At 46.8% G+C, this 22540-nt stretch overlaps 1 protein-coding gene across 1 annotated transcript in view; it reads right to left on the bottom strand.

The window, feature by feature from the left end:
• The window catches only part of GPR107 (G protein-coupled receptor 107), a 72831-nt gene extending 57532 nt beyond the window's left edge, over nucleotides 1-15299 (bottom strand). Inside the window, exons 1-4 of the mRNA XM_083160860.1 lie at nucleotides 15142-15299; nucleotides 11773-11898; nucleotides 5501-5551; nucleotides 4600-4679 (exon numbers count right to left, since the gene is read on the bottom strand). Coding sequence (XP_083016986.1) covers nucleotides 4600-4679; nucleotides 5501-5551; nucleotides 11773-11898; nucleotides 15142-15240 — 356 coding nt within the window. The 5' untranslated portion in view covers nucleotides 15241-15299. The remainder of the gene's footprint in view (nucleotides 1-4599; nucleotides 4680-5500; nucleotides 5552-11772; nucleotides 11899-15141) is intronic.
• Nucleotides 15300-22540: the final 7241 nt, after the last annotated feature.

Raw genomic sequence — 22540 nt, 5'->3', positions numbered from 1 at the left:
GGTGCCCGGTCGCGGCTGCGAACCACCAAGTGCCCAGAGCCAGTCACGTACCCGGAGTGGTGTGCGGCTGCCAGGCCCGGGTGATGGGGAAGCAGCGCAGGTGTCTAAGACTCCCAGAGCTGCTGCCCTGTCACGGATTACAAGTCAGTGTCAAAAAAATAAAAAATAAGAAGTAAAGCTGCATAAGGCAGCCCCTCTCTGCAGTGCATGTTGGTTCCTGCCAGTAACTTGGCCTGGAGGCGGGGTAGACGAGAAATGTAACCATTCTGGTGCTGGAATGGCCGCCCCTTGTAACTGCCATCTTTCTGAATACATACCAGGAAAGATAGAAGGGAGCGAGTAGTCACATGGACACAATCGGGTAGGGTGGGAACTACTGGCCAGTTGAGGGGTCCCGGAACAGCTGCTGTCGCTGTATAGCAGGTAGGTAGAGAGAGATAGACTGTATCTGCTATGGCCCTGCTGCACACAGACTGCTTCCCCTCTTAAAACGCTTTAGAGCAGCAGCATTGTGCATTCATTACAGGTGAATCATATTTCTTTTACTTACTTGTCCTACGGTTACATCCTCAGACTTTAGAAAACTCTACAATTACAGTCCAGGTTTTAGGAAAATCCATTGTTGAATCCAAATTAACAGGGGTATCAAGCATGGATACCCTTAAATCTGGCCTGTACTTGTGGAGTGTTGGAAACTCTACAGAAAGTAATAAGTGGTCACTAAGTTTTTTGGAGAAAATCACACAACTGAGGAATCATTTCTGTCCAGAGAAAAGTATGACAAAATCGTATATTATGCCATTAACATGAACAAAACCCATCGTCCCCCACTGAACTTGCAATTTGGGCCCTTTTCATCCGGTTGCGAGGCATCGGGCTGAGAAATCTGATGACAAGGGCCCAAATTGCATAGGTTTAACCACTGATTACAATCCGATGCACGGTCCCGAGCCAGAGATGGTCACTGCTGCACAAAGGATTCATCGGTTCCCGCTGCAGGGAACGGAATCGATCGAATGCCATATATTGCATGCAAATGTCCTGGGTGGTTTAAGTGGGTTCGGCTGTGACTTCTACCCTCAGAGAAGAGGCATAGTGGATTGGGGGGGCATTATAACGAAGCCATCCTGCTGTCATAGTTTACATGTATTATTCTACTATCTCAGGGCTGGCCAACCTGTTACTTTCTAGCACACTTTCCACAGGCAGCACAAGCTTACCCCCGGGAGAGCTGGCAAGGGTGCGGTGGAGGGAGCCGCTGCACTGGTCCCGCTCGTGCATATGTAATGAGCGGGACCAGTGTCCAGTGAATATCTAGTTCCCCGCCCCCTGCTGGCATAATGTGTAAAATAACAATAATTAAAATATATATTCATGTGCTGCAAGCACATAAATAAAAATAGCATGGCCCTTCACAGAATAAAATTAATGATTTTTTTTACACAAAAAAAATAAAAAAAAACCTTATTTTAAAAGATCACATTCCAATTCACCTTAAAAAAAAAAAAAAAATAGATGTCGATTGCTAAATGGTGACAAACAGCGAAAATCACATTGAAAGCAATTCGCCATCCATACACTCATGGCGAATCACATTGAAAAACAGGGAATTGCAGCGAGCATGAAACAGAACTGGCCGGCATTCACTGCTCGCTTTCAAATAGGGTGAATCAGTTTTTCAGTGAAAAAGATTCATCGCAGAGAGAGAAAAAACAGCCCCAGTCGCCTAAAAAAACAGTGAATCGGGAGCATTGAATACTGGCCATATAGTCACAACAGTGACAATATTGTAACAGGTATTTGGGCAGTACGGATGGTGTAATGGTTAGCATTACTGCCTCACAGCACTGAGGTCATGGGTTCAATACCCAGCATGGCCCTAACTGTGCAGAGTTTGAATATTCTCCCCGTACTTGCGTGGGTTTCCTCCGGGTACTCCGGTTTCCTCCCACAATCCAAAAATATACTGGTAGGTTAATTGGCTCCCCAAAAAAAAAAAAATTAACCCTAGAATGTCTGTGTGCGTGTACATGTGGTAGGGAATATAGATTGTAAGCTCCGCTGGGGCAGGGACTGATGTGAATGTTCAAATATTCTCTGTAAAGCGCTGCGGAATATGTGTGCGCTATATAAGAAACTGCTAATAAATAAATAAATAACAGGTAACATCACTAAACAGTTAAGTGATAACCTGATGCAGCGGGCGCCCAGTATCCCATATGGACTACGAGAAAATGATTTACCGGCAGGTAATTAAAATCTTATTTTCTCTATCACTCCTATGGGATACTGGGATCCCAATATGATGGGGATATCCAAAAGCTTCCAGAACGGGTGGAAATGTGCGGAGACTGCTGCAGCATCGTCTGTCCAAACTGGGTATCCTCTTCAGCCAGAGCGTCATATGTGTAAAATGTATGTTGTCCTGACCACGCTGTAGCTCTGCAAAACTACAAAGCTGAAACACTTTGGGCAGCTTCCCAGGATGAGCCCACCACTCTCGTGGAATGAGCATTCACTGAGGTAGGTATGGACAAGTTTGCTGCCACGTAGGCTTGTTGTATCGTGGAATAAATCCACCAGGCAATCGATTGCTTTGAAGGTTTGCAACCCTTCTTTTGTGCATCGTAGAGCACAAAAGGCAATCTGTCTAATGAACCCGGGCCGTCCTTTTAACATACGCCTTCAGGATTCAAACAATAGCCAGGGATTCAGGAATACCAGGATGAGCAGTGCTAGAGGAAACCCCAATTGGTTGGTTAAGGTGGAATGCCAAAACCACCTTCCGCAGGAACTGTTGCAGCATTCTAAGCTCCGAAACACAAGATACAGACTCTTGTACGACAATGCTCCCAGTTCAGACACCGCCCTTGCCGCAGCTAAAACCAATAGCAACACCGTCTTCCACGTGAGGTATTTTCCCTCAGTTGTTTCCAGAGGCTCAAACAAGGATGACTGTAGAAAGGTTAACACCACATCCAAATCCCAAGGTGCCGTAGGCGGCACAAAGGGGGGTTGGATACGCAGTACACCTTGTAGAAAGGTCTGGACCTCCGGCAAAACCGCTAACCTCTTCTGGAAGAATATAGACAAGGCAGAGATATGAATCTTTAAGGAACCAAAACACAGGCCCAACTCCAAACCTGCCTGTAAAGGCTGCAGGAACCGGTCCAGTTTAAAATCAGCCAGTGGAAATTTCTTCTTCTCACACCAGGCAACATACTTTCTTCACAGGTATGACGTAGTCACCAGTTTCCTAGCCTGGGTCATGGTAGAGATTACCAAGGAATGTAGACCCTTCTAGGCTAAAATGTGCCTTGTAGACGAATGGGCCTTGTAGAAGCACATCTATCCTGAGAGGCAGATGCCAGGGATCCTCAATTATCATGGTCTGAAGATTCACGTACCACACCCTTCAAGGCCAGTCTGGCACCACCAGAATCGCCTCTACTCTTTGACTTCGAATTATTTTTGCAAGCAAGGTATCGGAGGGAACAGATATACCAGTTTGTACAACAAAGTTGCCGTCTGGACATCCACAGCCTCCGCTTGAGAATCCCTGGTCCTCGAGCAGTATCTGGCGATCTTCCTGTTGAGTCTGGACACCATTAAACTGGCTTGTGGGTGGGGATGTAGAGGGGAGGAGCCAGTAGACCCTTCTGAAGAAAGTTATATTTGTCGGTCTCCTGCGGATACCCTCTATTCCCCATCTGGATGATAGAGAAACACAAAATGTTCCTCTTATGAGTAAAGGCAGTAGTAAAATAAAGACATCAGAGCCAAAGGTTTGCCACAACGACTCCATAGCCCTACGCAAAGGAACTTCCCGGCCAAAATCTTCACTAATATTCTCTGGCACCCCGAGGACGGAAATTTTGTGGAGAAATAGGAGGCAGTAAATTGTCTAGGGTGACATCCATCTGCACACTGCACTAAACTGAATTCCAAAAGGATCATGTCAAGTATATTAACTCTACCTCTAACTCACCAATCCAGCAGCCTGACCCCAATCGATCCCTCTAGGACCCCAAACCCCTCCACCCACGCAGCCTAACCCTAATGTGTACATAGGCGTTTTGTGTTTGTGTGACAGATATATCACTTGCCGTGGGATAAAATAAGGGTAAATTATTATACAAATAAAACACATTTAAAAAATGGCTGGTGTGGATTCTTACCCCTGGGGGTTTTTTGGAGCCAGCAAGGGATGGTGTGGGGGCAGGTATGCAGCCCCGAAAGTGTACCCTGCCTGGCTCCAAAGAACTTTGCACGGGGTCAGTCAACAGATGTAGATGATGTCAGTCACTGCCAACGCGTTTCGAGGATCCCAGTGTTGTTCTTCTGGGACTATGTCTTAGAAGAGCACTGGGATGCTCGAAACACGTTGGAGGCGAGGTCTGAGGGAGACCTAAGTGACAAATTTAAGGCAGCCCTGAGAAGGTAGCGCAGGACATCACCAATCCAAAATATTCACAAACTAATGTGTACATAGTCAGGACTCAACCTGCGTAATCCTGACCGCAATCCCCTTCATACGTATCATTATTGGTGATAGGAGGACTTTAGATAAAAAAAAAAAAAAAAGAAACATCTGCCCACCTATTGTCAGAGAAGTTGAGCTCTATCAGGTCAACATCCTTTGGATGATTCCTCAGGACACATTCGTGTAATTCCTGATCCTTAAAACACCAAGGAAAAGAAGCAGAATAAATCATTACATACGCAATGTTTCAGTATTAAAATAGTACAGTAGCACAGCAGGCTGACATATCATTAAAAGGCTTTAAAAAGATATATCATTTCTATGAAACTTTGGGAACAAAAAGTAGAGCAGACATGCAGCTTAGAACTAAGCATATTATGGGTAGAGGTGCGGTTTCGGTTTTACTGGATTCTGGGATCGTATTGGCTGTCACACGTTATGATCCCGAAGTAAAACCGGATCTCTAATTATGGGAGATGTACCTAGTAGTGGAAAAGAGAGGATATGTGAAGATCAACAGCTTTTAGAGAGCACTTTCTAGAAGGTACCTGATAAATGCTAGGCAGAACATAGCTGGTTCATTCCGCCACTGATACAGTACATCTCCCACTTGCTGATCATACAGTATAGCATCATCTAGGTTCTACAGCAAAAGTACTAATGGAAAGGGATTCTGTATGAGAACATCTGAGTGACTGTTAAAGTTCCGAGCCGTGTATTGGAGTTGGGATGTCAGTAGTTTCATGTGAAGTGTGACCCCGGAAGGTAGACACTGTGTCGGCAGCTGCAAGTTACCTCCCAGAATGCAGTGCTAAGGAGCTCAGGGTACCAGGCAAGGTTACCAGTGTTTCTAAGTGATTTTCTATATTATTTTATATGGGTGAACAATATAAAACGGTGTTTGTAAGTCCCAGGGGGACATACATTATTACTACAGGTAACCTCAGCCACAGCATAGATCGGGTTGGGTATCTGATGCCGGTACTAAATCCCTATAAACCAAATGAAAGAACTTACCAGGTAAGTAGAGAAGCCATCGTTCTTTGTCCTGTCCAAGGTGAATCCAAACTGTAGGGAAAAACAATCCGAATTAATGAGTGTACAGATATTTACAAACCATTATACCAAAGTAAGGCCATCAGAAATAACAAATGAACAGGTTTATGCACTTTCCGACAATCCATTGTAACTGAACACTCCTTATATGTTACCCATTTAGCGTCACCTTTTGTGGTGTCCAGGCACAGAGCCGAGGAGGAGGAGACAGCATGGGTGGACCATTTCCATAGGTCCGGACTGGGGCTAACATTGGGGGACGACATTGTGTAATGTGTACACACAATGGTGCTTTCCTGAAGTTTGGTAGAAGACATCTTTTGGTTGGCCAAGCAGATGATATTATATACGGGGCTATGCAGGGTAATGAAGAATGGAACTATGGGCCTGATTCAGTCCTACTCGCTAGGTTGGGTATATTCACTACCAAAACTCGCATGCGATGCGACTGACGCGATTACCGCGATTTCACATAGGGAACAATGTTAAATGGCCCACAGAGGCGAAATAGCCACCCTCAAGTATGAAATGGCCCCCCCAATTGTTAACGCCACCCCACGATCAACCCGAAGCGTTGCGAGCGCAGCGAGCCGGCGAGGGGCGGCGGTACGCGTCCTACGACCTTTTCATACCCCCACTATCCACGTCGGCGTGGAGTTGAGAATAGAAAGTGTGGCGAGCCCGAAGCGTGGCGAGCGCAGCGAGGGGACGCGGATACCTTCACAGATGGGCTTCACAGATGTCCGCTTGCCACGCTTCGGGCTCGCCACACTTTCTATTCTCAACTCCACGCCGACGTGGATAGTGGGGGTATGAAAAGGTCGTAGGACGCGTACCGCCGCCACGCTTCGGGTTGACGTTGATCGTGGGGTGGCGTTAACAATTGGGGGGGCCATTTCACACTTGAGGGTGGCTATTTGGCCTCTGTGGGCCATTTAACATTGTTCCCTATGTAAAATCGGGTCAATTGGGCCATTTAACATTGTTCCCTATGTGAAATCGCGGTAATCGCGTCGCTCGCATCGCATGTGATTTTTTGGACGCATGCGACTGACGCGATTTTTTACCTTGCGATGCCCAAGATCAAAATCGTGGGCGCCGTTCTAGGTAAAGAGTACCTAAAAACCTACCAGTTATACTCCTATGATACAGATATTCTATTCCTTGTTCCTGGTGATTTCCATGTTCCCAGGGATTCTCACAGTTTGGTGAATTGCAGCCTGTGTATCTGGGCCATCAGTGCAGCAGCTGTGTCTTAGATTGCTCCAGCCTGTGTGAGTATTCCAGGATCATACCTGCCATGTGACCTGTGAGATCCAGTCTGTGGCAGAGAACAATTGCATCCAGTCTGTGAGATCTTGTCTGCGTCCAGCTTCCCCACACATTGTGCAGGAGGTCGTCGCACCTTTCATTACTATCTGCCATCGGTATTCTCATGGCGCCAGCTGGAGCCATAGGTCTTGTCCCGCGACAGAGTCATGGAGGCGGTTAGGGCGCAGGTGTAAATGCAGGCTACTTGTCTTGCTTGTGTGTCCCACAGCAGATGCCAGAGACATTGGTCTAGCCTTGTGGTGGTGTCGCAGAGGCGGTTAGGTTGCAGACTTATCCGCAATACCTTGGTTATAGATCTTGTTTGGTTTATTGCGACGGATTCGCATTATAGCGGTAAAGGCCGTAAATCCTGTGTTCAGTCCTTGTCTGCGAGGTTGCGTATTCTAGTCCATATTCATGTGCAGAGTCTAGTTAACCTTTGTGTGTGCAGTCAGTGTATCCTCTTACTAGTACCCTGACTCGGTTGGGACTTTGTGTCAACGCAAAAGACCAGGTGCCATCCGAGTAACATGGTGCAGCTAGTCTGCCCTGGAAAGGTGGCAGTTAGTGGTGAAGTCTAAGACCTGTGCAGGTGCCAGCCGACTCCGGGTATAGTAATAGAGTCAGGGTCAGGCTCAGGTGCTGCTGTGGCTTCACCACCTCGTCCACAGAAGCACAATACAGGCTGTAATCAACATCTTGCCAGTCAGAGCAAGGGTTAACTCCGAGTTCACCCAGATTATCCCAACATCAGGGAACTCCATCAAGAACCATTCCAGGAGACACCTAATGAAGCTGATTGAGAGAATGCCAAGAGTGTGCAAAGCTGTCACCAAAATAAAAGGGGGTCACTGAGGAATCTAAAATAGAAAACATACCTGGATTTTGATTTAACACTTTTTTGTTAACATAATTTCATAGATGTTCTTTCGTAGTTTTCATGTAGAAAATAATTGAATGAGAAGGCGTGTCCAATGTTAATGCATGAATGCTCTGGTTGGCTTTGGAAATGTACAGATGTGGGATCTACTATACAACGGATTGAGATTGGAAAGACGTCAAACAGAATTCCGATTCCTGAGCACCCTCCTCATACCGGCACCGCAGAAACCACAGAATTCCGATTCCTGAGCACCCTCCTCATACCGGCACCGCAGAAACCACAGAATTCCGATTCCTGAGCACCCTCCTCATACCGGCACCGCAGAAACCACAGAATTCCGATTCCTGAGCACCCTCCTCATACCGGCACCGCAGAAACCACAGAATTCCGATTCCTGAGCACCCTCCTCATACCGGCACCGCAGAAACCACAGAATTCCGATTCCTGAGCACCCTCCTCATACCGGCACCGCAGAAACCACAGAATTCCGATTCCTGAGCACCCTCCTCATACCGGCACCGCAGAAACCACAGAATTCCGATTCCTGAGCACCCTCCTCATACCGGCACCGCAGAAACCACAGAATTCCGATTCCTGAGCACCCTCCTCATACCGGCACCGCAGAAACCACAGAATTCCGATTCCTGAGCACCCTCCTCATACCGGCACCGCAGAAACCACAGAATTCCGATTCCTGAGCACCCTCCTCATACCGGCACCGCAGAAACCACAGAATTCCGATTCCTGAGCACCCTCCTCATACCGGCACCGCAGAAACCACAGAATTCCGATTCCTGAGCACCCTCCTCATACCGGCACCGCAGAAACCACAGAATTCCGATTCCTGAGCACCCTCCTCATACCGGCACCGCAGAAACCACAGAATTCCGATTCCTGAGCACCCTCCTCATACCGGCACCGCAGGAACATGTAACGGAGTAACCCACACAGTGACCAGGCGTTTCCAGACTATCCATTGTATGGGATACGGTCACTAGGGCGGCTTAGGTCCATACATCAAATACATTAACATGGCTAAGGTTGACAGGGTTGGACGGTCGACACAAGCATTAGGTCGGCAATGTGAATGTCAACAGTCAAAAGGAGTTTTTCACTTTTTCTGAGGAGACAAGCCCTTCCATCCACTATGGCATGGGTCTTCAAACTGCGGCCCTCCAGATGTTGTGAAACTACAAATCCCAGCATGCCTTGCCACAGTTTTGCTATAAGGGAGTTTTAAAACTGTGGCAAGGCATGCTGGGATTTGTAGTTTCACAACATCTGGAGGGCCGCAGTTTGAAGACCCATGCACTATGGCATGGTGGGAGAATAAAATAGTGCTCAAAGCAAGGCGTGGTGTCCATGTCAACTATGTCGACATTCGGGACAAACCCACCAGAAAACCTCATATTAACCTTTTTACTGGCGACCTAATGCTTGTGCCGACCTTCCAACCATGTCCACCTTAGCCATGTCGACCTTCAGTGGTCGCCCCGATGCATGTCGACCCAAATTCGGGTGGACCCAATGACCCCCAACCCAGTCGACTGCTTCTGTGAATGAGGGAAGCCTGACATTGTGCACTTTAGATTGGGCCCACTAATTACAGGAGGCAGAGAGAGCTCCTAACTGCCATGTTACAGGAGGCAGAGAGAGGCTAACTCACATAAACGTTCTGACAATCAGCTCCTAACTGCCATGTTACAGGAAGCAGAGAGGCTAACTCACATAAACGTTCTGACAATCAGCTCCTAACTGTCATGTTACAGGAAGCAAAGAGAGGCTAACTCACATAAACGTTCTGACAATCAGCTCCTAACTGCCATGTTACAGGAAGCAGAGAGAGGCTAACTCACATAAACGTTCTGACAATCAGCTCCTAACTGTCATGTTACAGGAAGCAAAGAGAGGCTAACTCACATAAACGTTCTGACAATCAGCTCCTAACTGCCATGTTACAGGAAGCAGAGAGAGGCTAACTCACATAAACGTTCTGACAGTCAGCTCCTAACTGCCATGTTACAGGAAGCAGAGAGAGGCTAACTCACATAAACGTTCTGACAATCAGCTCCTAACTGCCATGTTACAGGAAGCAGAGAGGCTAACTCACATAGGGCAGATGTACTAAGCCTTAACAAGAGATAAACGTCCAGCCAATCAGCTCCTAACTGCCATGTTACAGGAAGCAGAGAGAGGCTAACTCACATTGGGGCAGATGTACTAAGCCTTAACAAGAGATAAACGTCCAGCCAATCAGCTCCTAACTGCCATGTTACAGGAGGCAGAGAGAGGCTAACTCACATTGGGGCAGATGTACTAAGCCTTAACAAGAGATAAACGTCCAGCCAATCAGCTCCTAACTGCCATGTTACAGGAGGCAGAGAGAGGCTAACTCACATTGGGGCAGATGTACTAAGCCTTAACAAGAGATAAACGTCCAGCCAATCAGCTCCTAACTGCCATGTTACAGGAGGCAGAGGCTAACTCACATTGGGGCAGATGTACTAAGCCTGAACAAGAGATAAACGTCCTGACAATCAGCTCCTAACTGCCATGTTACAGGAAGCAGAGAGAGGCTAACTCACATAAACGTCCAGCCAATCAGCTCCTAACTGCCATGTTACAGGAGGCAGAGAGAGGCTAACTCACATTGGGGCAGATGTACTAAGCCTTAACAAGAGATAAACGTCCTGCCAATCAGCTCCTAACTGCCATGTTACAGGAAGCAGAGAGAGGCTAACTCACATAAACGTTCTGACAGTCAGCTCCTAACTGCCATGTTACAGGAAGCAGAGAGGCTAACTCACATAGGGCAGATGTACTAAGCCTTAACAAGAGATAAACGTCCAGCCAATCAGCTCCTAACTGCCATGTTACAGGAGGCAGAGGCTAACTCACATTGGGGCAGATGTACTAAGCCTGAACAAGAGATAAACGTCCAGCCAATCAGCTCCTAACTGCCATGTTACAGGAAGCAGAGAGAGGCTAACTCACATAAACGTCCAGCCAATCAGCTCCTAACTGCCATGTTACAGGAGGCAGAGAGAGGCTAACTCACATTGGGGCAGATGTACTAAGCCTTAACAAGAGATAAACGTCCTGCCAATCAGCTCCTAACTGCCATGTTACAGGAAGCAGAGAGAGGCTAACTCACATTGGGGCAGATGTACTAAGCCTTAACAAGAGATAAACGTCCTGACAATCAGCTCCTAACTGCCATGTTACAGGAAGCAGAGAGAGGCTAACTCACATTGGGGCAGATGTATTAAGCCTTAACAAGAGATAAATGCAAGGCTGATAAGGAGAGAAACATCCAGCCAGTCAGCTCCTAACTGTCATGTTACAGGAAGCAGAGGCTAACTCCCATATTCTGTTAAGCCTACAGAAGTAAAGACAGGTACAACACTCTGAGAAGATATTGGCCAGATGTGCTGCTTTCACCCAAATCGAAGTAATTAACAACGTTGCTCCTGCTACATCTCACAGGGATACTTAATGCCACTGGTATCTAAAGCCCCGTACACATGGGGGAGTTATATTGTCCAGTGTCTCCTTTTCATGAGCAACCAGAGATGGTTGCTGATGAAAGGGAACCTCTGCCGTGGGAGCCGCAGAGGTAATCAGCTGGTCGCAGGAGCAAGGTCCTGCGACCAACGATTAGAATGGGGCTGAAAACGGCCCCTATCGCCCCCCGTGTGTACACAGCTTTACACTTCTTACACGTTCTGACCAAGTACAGCAGTGTCTCCCTCTTCCATGGCCTCCTCTGTTGTGTCCCTAGAAGCCAGGGATGGATCGCTGACTGTCTGTGCATGGAATTCTCAAGCCAGGAAGGCATTGCTGAGTCCCTATAAATATCAGTAAAGCTGCACCTACTGCGGGTTTGTTATGTATTGAACTGATGAATCCTTTAAGTGCAGAACAAGTACTAAAAAGGTTACGACTCATTCTTAAATGGAGCCCAAAAACACAATGCTTCCTGCACAGACATAATCTGTTGCCATGGCAACAGCTAAATAAAACCAAAGAAGTCTCTTACCATTAATTTGCCCACTTGAGAGAGGTCTTCATGGTCCTTAACAGATAAACTTTTAATGGTCACATTCATTGAGCCATTTGTGAAAAACCCAAAAGTGTTGAGATGCACCTTCTGTCTTATGTCATCCTTTAAATAGAAACAATTACAATTTTAACTGGAATTCTTTTTACTTTCTACACTTGTTTTACAACTGGACATAATTAGATACTGTATGCCAATAGTTACTTTGAACTCAGTTATTTTAACCAACGTCTACCTGTTCAGTCAGCTCTCTGCCTCCCCATCCACCCTTTATGGGGTGTGGTATAGGGTTCCGATAGTCATTAGCCCGACGTCGGGATCCCGACTGGCCGGACTCAGACAGCATGACGAGTGCAACAAAGCTCCCTGCGGACTCGCTGCGCTCGCCATGCTGCGGGCACGGTGGCTCGCTACCAATTCTATTCTCCCTCTATGGGGGTCGTGGACCCCCACGAGGGAGAATAGCCGGTGGCCGTTGGGAACCCGTGTGTCGGTGTTTTAACAGTGGGGATCCCGACATCGGGTAAATGACTGTCAGGACACCTTTATGCCGTGTTCACACTGATAGCGTGAACAACACAGCTTTTACCCAGCATTTTAATGCCAGGGACTGCAGTGCTGGACCCCCTTCTCACTGCTAAGGCAAATTCCCAAGTGAAGCAGTTCTACCTGGTAATTTGCCTTTTAACACAGGTTTTTTTCAGTGAGAATGGGTAAACCCGTGTGTGCATACCTGGGTCTCCAACCCAGGTAAAGAGTAGGCAAATTACCAGGTCGATATGCTAGACCCAGGAGTTTCAACTCTCCCATTCCTCACCAGCACATCACCCAACACTCCCATTCAATATCTATTATACCCCTTTTGCACCGCCGCAAAATGGGTTAAACCGTGTCCCTATACACAGGACTTCTACCCAGGTCCTGAACCAGGGTAGAACACGGGCAGGACCAGGGTAGAACACGGGTAGGGTACTTGTGTATTATCACAGCACCCATCGCATCACATATCACTAATTAAGGTATGCGATGGTACCCACTTTTGAGGCTTTCCCGGCAGAGTGTACATTATAATGGCATGCGATGCGACGCGATTATACCCGATATTACATTGTACAGGCACCCTCATGCCTGATTACAATGTTAAATGCACCCCCATACCCGATTTTTAATTATACACCCACCCTGATGGGTGATTACTATGTGAAATGCCCCCCCCATTGTTAACGCCACCCCAGTATCAATGCCAACCTGAAGCGCGGCGAGCGTAGCGAGCCCGTGAGGGGCGGCGGCAGTACACGTCATCCGACCTTTTCATACCCCCACGTCCGCGTGGAGTAGATTTTATATAGTGTGGCGAGCGCAGCGAGCCCCGCGAGGGGACACGGAATATATGTGAAGTAATCCGTGTCACCTCGCTGCACTCGCCACACTATATAAAATCAACTCCACGCCGACGTGGATAGTGGGGGTATAAAAAGGTTGAAGGACGCGTACTGCCGCCGCTCGCCACGTTTTGGGCTGGCGTTGATAGTGGGGTGGTGTTAATGTGGGGGGGCATTTAAAATAGTAATCACCCATCAGGGTGGCAGTACAATTAAAAATTGGGTCTGGGGGTGCATTTAACATAGGAATCTGGCATCAGGGTGCCTGTACAATTTAAAACCGGGTCCAATCGCGTCGCATCGCATGCGATGCAATGTGACCGATTTTGCCCTGTGATGGAAATCGTGGGCGCCATGATAATACACAAGTACCGAGGGCAGTGTAAACGGGTACACAGGGTCATCCGCCCCGACTCCCGTTTACAGCGATGGAGGAAGCCCAACCTCTGGACCGCAGCGTCCTGCAGTCAACATGGAGGTGGGGCAGGGGGCGCACGCAGCCTCCGCTGCTGTACTGTGCAGACAGCAGTGGAGGCATCCATTCACCTCACAGACGGGGGCTGTACGGGGACTGCCAGAAGATAACCTTGGTGCTGGGCTTGCCCCCAGCGCAACGATTGATGGTCGCAGTGCTTGGAGATAATGTAATCTCCAAGGGCAGCCCCCGTTTATACTGCAGTGTTAACGGTGCAAATCACAGATACAACCTGGCTTGGATCAGTGTTCCAAATGATGGGTCGGATCCAGGATTTGGGTGTAAAAGGGGTATTATTGGGCTCTCCCTAAGTCTTTCTGCCCATGATCTCTCCCCATTACTCAGTCTCTCAACATCACTGTCACAGTGACAGTCTCCCTTTCTCATGCATCGTCATCCCCTCTGCCCATTAATCAATATACCCTTTGCCTGTCTGCCTATCATCTCCAACCCCATCCACCTGTTCAGTCAGCTCTCCATTACCTCTCAACCCTCCGCCTGCCCGTCACCTCTCAACCCTCCGCCTGTCCGTCACCTCTCAACCCTCCGCCTGTCCGTCACCTCTCAACCCTCCGCCTGTCCGCCACCTCTCAATCCTCCGCCTGCCCGCCACCTCTCAACCCTCCGCCTGCCCGCCACCTCTCAACCCTCCGCCTGCCCGCCACCTCTCAACCCTCCGCCTGTCCGCCACCTCTCAACCCTCCGCCTGTCCGCCACCTCTCAACCCTCCGCCTGTCCGTCACCTCTCAACCCTCCGCCTGTCCGTCACCTCTCAACCCTCCGCCTGTCCGTCACCTCTCAACCCTCCGCCTGCCCGCCACCTCTCAACCCTCCGCCTGTCCGCCACCTCTCAACCCTCCGCCTGTCCGTCACCTCTCAACCCTCCGCCTGTCCGTCACCTCTCAACCCTCCGCCTGTCCGTCACCTCTCAACCCTCCGCCTGCCCGCCACCTCTCAACCCTCCGCCTGTCCGCCACCTCTCAACCCTCCGCCTGTCCGTCACCTCTCAACCCTCCGCCTGTCCGCCACCTCTCAACCCTCCGCCTGTCCGCCACCTCTCAACCCTCCGCCTGTCCGTCACCTCTCAACCCTCCGCCTGTCCGTCACCTCTCAACCCTCCGCCACCTCTCAACCCTCCGCCTGTCAGTCACCTCTCAACCCTCCACCTGTCCGTCACCTTAACCCCCCGCCTGTCCGCCACCTCTCAACCCTCCGCCTGTCCGTCACCTCCCCGTCGATCAGCCAGCTTTCCACAATCCACCTGTCAGCTTTCCCTACCCCACATGCCTGCCTCTCTGCCAACAGACTATGCTGTCACCCAGCTGTGACCCGCCTGTAATGTAGCCAATAGCTTTCCCTCTTGTGGTCACAACCCAGGACGGTCTATCTGTGGCGGCCCCCCCGCATATTACATCTGCAGGTGATACTCCATCTTCCTGCCCCGTGATCCCTGATATGCCCCCTCCGAGCGCACCGGCCTCCTCCACTTACTTTCAGCGTTAGGTGGTGGACCCGGGCCGAACACAGCTGCACAGCTAGAAGCACACCGCAAAGAAGCAGCGCCAGGCAACCGTCACCACGGAGCGCCATGTTTATTCTTCCAGCATCAGCATCACTCTCACTTCCGGGAGATGGCCCCGCCCCCTAGTCACATGACCCACGGCGCGTAGAACGTTTCTGCGCCACACTAGTCACGTGACCCGCGTGGTGACGTAAGGAGCTGAGTAGTGAGCTGGCTCTGGCTCAGTCAGCCTCAGATGATCAGTTTAGGACTCAGTCAGTGCTAATCCCAGCCAGCCAGTGCGGCTGCGCAACCCCGAGACGTGACAGCAGGCGGCCCACTTATCTGTATAGACCAGACCTAGCCAATGTATAGATCTGCAGCTTTTAGATTTATAGGTCATTTATCCCTGAAAGGAAGCCAGAGTGTTAAGTATCCCCGTATGTAAAGCTGGCCATACACTACAATGACCTGCATACGACGATCGTATAGTGGTCATATGCATGCAGCGCTTCCCAACTGACCATCCCATGACAAATGGCATCTCTGCACCGAGTGGTGTCAGAAGTAGGGGTGGGTACTTTTTACTAATTATTTTAAAAGCCCAGGAATAAATAGGACCCAGAGTGTTAAGATAACACTGGTCAGTGAGCCAGAGTGTGGACACACGGGGTTGACGGGAGTATGATGATTCGTCCCATAGCGCTATAGAAATATCGAAGAAGTGTGCCAAGAGACACGCCATTAGAAATGCCCCTATCGTAGGTATATCTTTTTGCGCGAATTAAGTTGTACCTATTGAGTAGGGTAAATGGATTAAAGCAGAACCCAAGGATTTGCCTAGGTTCTCCGATTTTATACCGAATTTGGTCCGCACAAACTGTGGGACGTGGCTAAAGAACGCAGAAGAGCGGCATTAGCCAGACACAGTATGCGATTGAGTAAATAGGGCTCCCTCATAGTGTATGCTTCACGCTTAGTTGTTGGGAAAGTGATACCTACGGAGTATTTGGGTGCTCGGGAAATCACCCACCAACCTCTGCTAGTGGTGAATGACTAATTCTCATAACTAAAGGTTGCCGAAAGTGGCATTGGTTGGACAATGGGAAATAGGATTTCACACAGGGAGGTCCTGCTTCCTAGGGACCAGGAACCAAGCCGACCCAAAGGATCGGCTGCGTTCATAATGACAATGAAATATGGTGAGTTTGCTGTGACTCACTTGAAGAAATGGATAAAAATGACAAAGGGCAGCAAAGTAGAATTTCCCAGTGTTGGGAGTTTTGATTCAGAAGCCGCAGTAAAGCCCCGTACACACGGGGGAGATATATTGCTCAGCCATATATTGCTCAGTTTCTCCTTTTCATCAGCGACCAGAGATGGTCGCTGATGAAAAAGAAACTGCCGGGGGAGCCCGGCAGTGGTAATCAGCTGGTCGCAGGAGCATGTTCCTGCGACCAGCGATCACTTCAGGGGTAAAAACGGGAGCACGCACCCGGCGATATATCGCCGGTGCACACTCCCATCGTGGGCAATATGGTCGCTTAGCGACCATATTTCCCGCGATATTATACAAAATCGCCCCCGTGTGTACGCACCTTTAGAGATAAGATATGTCTGCTCTCGTCAATCAAGGCGAGAGTTAAACAAAATGTATGTCTAAACTTGTGGCAAAATGAAGGTCAAACTCAAACGGGAGATGGGTGTTTGGCCAATGTAAGTGCAATCAGCTCCAGAAATGCAACTGCACCACCCCCTCCATATGTACCAGAGGGGGCAGTTACCGTCAAAAGGGAAATAGGCAAAAATACAAAGATGACTAACCTGTACCCTGTTGTAACTCCCTATAAGGAAAATGGAGGTGACAACTAAGTGTTTCTGACGCCAGCTGTATCCTACGTGATTAACATGAATGAGGGAAAAGCTGAGTCAGCCAAAGCTGCTGCTCAGGCAGCGGAGACGGCTGATGTCAGCAACACAACCAGAGACACAGGTAAGAGTACACTACACAGCACAGAGACAATTGTCCCCAAAGCAGTGTCTAATGACGTAGAAGTGGTACAATAAAACAGTTGTAGCTTGGCGCAACAATTTCAAACAGATGTGAAAGGATATACACCTTTTGAATCAACAAAGGTTTAATAGGGAAAAAAATCTCAATTTTTCACAAATTTAAAAATGTAGAAACATATACAGACATTAAATCTTGTGGACCTCCAATGGAAACGCTAATTTTCATGGGTAAAAACAAACAGTCATCTCACCATAATTTTGTGCTGCGGTGGGCTAATACTTCATCTAAAGTTTCTGCGGCACCACTGCAGGAGGCTTGATTATGGATGGGTCCCCAAATATAAAGTGCAAGGGTGCCAGAAAAGTGCGTTCCAAGTCCATATAGGTTTAACAGCAACGCGTTTCAGAGACACGCAGGTCTCCTTTTCAAGCTGGGAATATTCACACTCTGTTAATTTTCTTTATCTATACCCCCTTTGACCAATGAGAACCTCCTGCGATTTTTCGCGGGCCGGAAGTGCCGTGCGTTCCACACGGCACTTCCGGTTTGCGTTCCACCTCGTCTGATGATCTTCATATACATGAGAAGGATGCCTTGACCGGACTTCCGCCAAATCCATCGACCGGAAGTGCCGTGCGTTCCACACGGCACTTCCTGTTTGCGCTCCACCACGTTTGCAGTGTGTCAGGCCGGCGGCATTCAAATACTTCTAGCGATCTTGGTTATCAATTGGTATTTCATTTATGTACAAACTTATCTTTGTTCACATGATGATTCTCCATTCATAACGGCTATATACAGATTTCAGCTTTGTTATTTTCTGCATGTTCCGTCCGCCATTTTTATTGTTGGCAACAATAAGGGCAAATGATAGGAATCTTCCGGGGTGGCTACTCCTCAATACTGTACTTTGCAGTACTTCATTCCTGCATTGTCCTTCCCTATATACCGGGAGAGCCACCCTCGTAACTTTTTCATTCCTTTACTTTGGATTCATCATGGATGCATGTTCAGGGATACAATATGAAATATATAAAATATATAAAATGGAGTTAGTATGATTATTAAAGATAATAAGAAGAATAATAATAAAACATTGAAGATAAAAAAGACATATTAAAAGAGAATCACAGATGTAAATATTATTCTAAATACCACTTTAACTCGAAGTCAGCATTAAGACCATTTGGGCAGAGGGTGTCTAAGGTGAAGATCCATTTCATCTCGCTTTTAGCTAACCTACTATCTAGATCCCTGGTTTTCCAACTAGTCGTAACTTGTTGTATCCCCAGGAATCTTCTTATAGCTCCTTCACACTTGTTGTGGTGTTTGGCGAAATGGTCTGACAGGGGGTGCGTCATGCACCCTTTCCTTATATTGTAGACATGTTCTGCCAGCCTTAGCTTCAAGTTTCTGGTAGTTTTTCCAATATACAACATTTTACACTCACACTCAAGAAGATAAATTACATTTCTGGAGTGACACGTTATAAACTGGTTGATTTTATGATTTTTACCATTGATTTCGAATGAAGTGTTTTTTTTCTCATACCCGTTTTTGCTTGTGGTCTTGCACATCAGGCAAGATCCACAACGGTGGAAGCCTTTATTCCAGTCACTACCTCCAGTTTTTTCTGGTAGGGCGCTCATTACTAGGAGATTTTTTAGTGACGGGGCTTTCCTATAAATTAAATTTGGTTTTGGGGGCATAACTTTTCCCAAGATTGGGTCATCTAAAAGGATTCGCCAATTCCTTCTTATTATATTCTCTACCTTTTTATGATGTGCTCCATATTGGGAAAAAAAGGCCCATTCCATATATTTAGAATCCTTTTTGGTTATTTTTGGATCCTCTTTTTGTTTTGCTTTCAGTAAATCTTTTCGTTCCATTTTTTCGACTTTTTCTTTTGATACTTGGAGATTTTCATATTTATATCCTTTTTGTAGGAATCTGCGATCTATTTCATTTATTTGCTCGTCCAACACCTCAGGCTTGGTACAGTTCCTTTTCAATCTCAAATATTGTCCAATGGGAATACTGTTGAGCCATCTTTGGTGATGCTCACTGTTGGTTTCAATATATGAGTTGGAATCTGTATCCTTCCTGTATGTCTTGGTGTGGATCATTCCAAGATCAATATAAATTTTTAGGTCTAAAAACACCAATTCCGATTTACTGATATTAAAAGTAAGGTTTGTATTAAAATCGTTTTGATTTAAAATTTTACAAAAATCATTTAAAAGATTTTCCTCCCCCCTCCATATGAATAAAACGTCATCAATAAAACGCCACCAGGCTACCAGGCTTGCCCCCTCCGTCAACCTGTCATCCACTATTCCTGTTTCCCAAAAGGCCATGAACAGGTTGGCTTAACTGGGAGCAAACTTGGTGCCCATGGCTGTCCCTTTTATTTGCAGATAATAACTGCCATTAAAATAAAAGTAATTATTGTGTAAAATAAAACATATTGATTCAATTATAAAATCCTGTAAGGCTGTTGAATATTCACTCTTATTAAGAAAGAAACGAATGGCTTCTTCTCCATTCTTCCAATCTATGATTGTATATAGAGTGCTAACGTCAGCACTTACCAATACACAATTTTCATCCCATTTGATGGTTTCCATTTTCCTTAGGACATCTCCTGTATCTTTCAGAAAAGATTGGGTCTTTGAGACTAATGGCTGCAAATAGAAGTCTACCAAAGCTGACAAATTTGATGTTATACATCCAGTTCCGGTGATGATTGGTCTCCCGGGTGGTTTTGTTAAATGTTTGTGGATTTTTCGCAAAATATAGATTGTGGGGGTGGTGGGGTTCATGATATTTATGAAGTCATATTCTTCTTTTGAGATCAGATCATTCTCTACTGCTTTTTTACTTAATTCATTAAGTTGTTTCATTATAGCATTAGTAGGATCACTCCTAAGTTTTTTATAGGTTAGTGTATCATTTAATTGTCTTTCTATCTCTTTGATGTAATCACATTTGTTCATGATTACCACCCCACCCCCTTATCTGCCGGTTTTATTACCACGTTGTCATTTTGTTTCAAAGTTTCTTTTGCAAGCCATTCTTTTTTTGAAATATTTTTCTTTTTTACAGTCTCTACTGTTCTTAACTCTTTTGCTACTATTGAATTAAAACAGTCAATGCTTCCCCCTTTCACATGTTTTGGATAAAACTTTGACTTGCATTTGAGGCTAGTGTTATTTTTCACCTCTTCATTCTCAGTTATTTTTACTGGGCCCTCAAATTCTTTAGATAAGAAAAAAAAATTTACACTTATCTTTCTGACAAATTTTTGCAAATCGACAAACATTTCAAAAGGGTTAGCTTTTGCTGTGGGCACAAATTTTAAACCCTTCTTTAAAATCTGAACCTCCTCTTTAGATAACTCAGTATCACTTAAGTTAAAATTTTTTCCCATTTCATCATCTATATTTTGATCATTTGGGATGGTTTCAGAACTTGGGGGATTCTTTTTTTTGGATGGTCTGGGTTGAGGTTTTCCTCCCCTTTTCCCCATATGTATCTTTTTAATTATTCTCTAAAATTGGTCCCTCTCTAAAAAAGACCTCTAAAAATTATGGTGAGATGACTGTTTGTTTTTACCCATGAAAATTAGCGTTTCCATTGGAGGTCCACAAGATTTAATGTCTGTATATGTTTCTACATTTTTAAATTTGTGAAAAATTGTGATTTTTTTCCCTATTAAACCTTTGTTGATTCAAAAGGTGTATATCCTTTCACATCTGTTTGAAATTGTTGCGCCAAGCTACAACTGTCTTGTTGTTTTTAGAGTATCGCCAGGAGGTGGTGTACCTCCTTTCAGTTGTAGCAGGCAGCACTCTTTCAATAATTTGCGCTAAGTATTCCACAAAACCCTGTTTTTAAAAGTAGAAGTGGTACAAACCTACCCTCTGCGCATGCTGGAGGTTCCTTATGGAAAGACAGATAGAGATGGGGTGATACCTGTAAGGTACATTAATATGCAGAATCCTTGGACACGATTGGATCTGTGGTCTATCATCTCAGATTGCCCTGATCCTAGAAAAGATCTGAAACTCTGTCAGAAATTTATAAAGGATCTGGCAAACCCACCAACAAGGATTGGCGGATTATGTTGAGAGCTTGTCTTCCTTCACACATACGAGATACAGAATATATTGAGCTCTACCTATTGTGTGTGGGCGGTGCTGCTGATCCTGGGGTATGTCCAAAAATACCCCTGGGAAGTACTTATACATGGATATGGATAGCTCACTCAGGGTGGGCATGATGTGGGGTAGGAGGTGGTGTGGGGTTTTTTTGTGGAGGGATGGAGGGGGGGTTGAATGGAAGGAGATAGGGTAGATAGAGAATGAGAGTGATGTATATGAAGAGACAATTATGGACTGATGTTTTTTGTAAAAAGCTAGTGCTTTATTAATGGTAAAAATGTGGGGGAATGGGTGTGGGGGGCGGGAGGTTCTGGGGGTTGGCCCCAAGTCCTGGGTATACCAGGGTGGGGGATTGTTCCAGTCTCTGAAGAGGATACCACCCTGCCTTTCACATGGGGAAACTTCGTGAAGGGGGGGGAGGGGGTCCTGATCTGTGGTGTATGAAGTCAAAAGTTAATGCCTGGATGTCTTTACCAGGTGCACCCTTGCTGTACCTTATGGGGAGCCCTTGCGGGAATAAAGGTGTCAATGGATCCCCTTTCTACCATAAATCCTATGTTGGGACTTATGTCTCCTAATAAGGTGTGCAGCCGGGTGTGTGTCTTAATGTGATCTTGCACTGATGTTATAAAGATTGCATGCAGATGGTGTCCGGGAGTGTGCACCTTGCCTCTTACCCTGTTCCTGAGGTGGGATGTGGCGCCGTCCGGTGCTCAGCTGGGCTGGTGTTGTTAAACGTCCTGTACGGGGATGGTTGTCCCTTGCTCGTATGCCGTGCGCCAATGTGAAGACTCTGTGTCCCCGCTGACTGGGTGATCGCTCTGCCGAGCGCCAGTCTGCCAGACCCAGCATCGCTGAGCGCGTCACTGCTGACGTCAGCGCGCTCAACTCACTAGGAGGAGACTTGAAGTGCCTTGTGGGTGCTGTAGTTTGTGGCTGCGGTTGACTTCCAACTGTGTCCATGTTGACTGTGTCGACATTCGGGTAAAAAAAACAGTAAAAAAACATGTCGACCTGTCGACCTAACCCATGTTGACCTAACGCTATGTCCACCTAAACCCATGTCAACATTGTCCCATGTCGACCTTGCCACCTGTCGATCTTCACCCATGTCGACCTTCCCACCTGTCGATTTGATGGTGTCGACCTAATGACTGTTGACCTAAGTGGTGTCGACAATACGACCGTATCCCCTTTCAGCAATGATCCACC

Source organism: Crinia signifera, chromosome 9 (assembly GCF_055691185.1).
Source record: "Crinia signifera chromosome 9, ASM5569118v1, whole genome shotgun sequence".
Lineage (NCBI taxonomy): Eukaryota > Metazoa > Chordata > Amphibia > Anura > Myobatrachidae > Crinia > Crinia signifera.
This window is presented reverse-complemented; position numbering and strand designations above follow the sequence as displayed.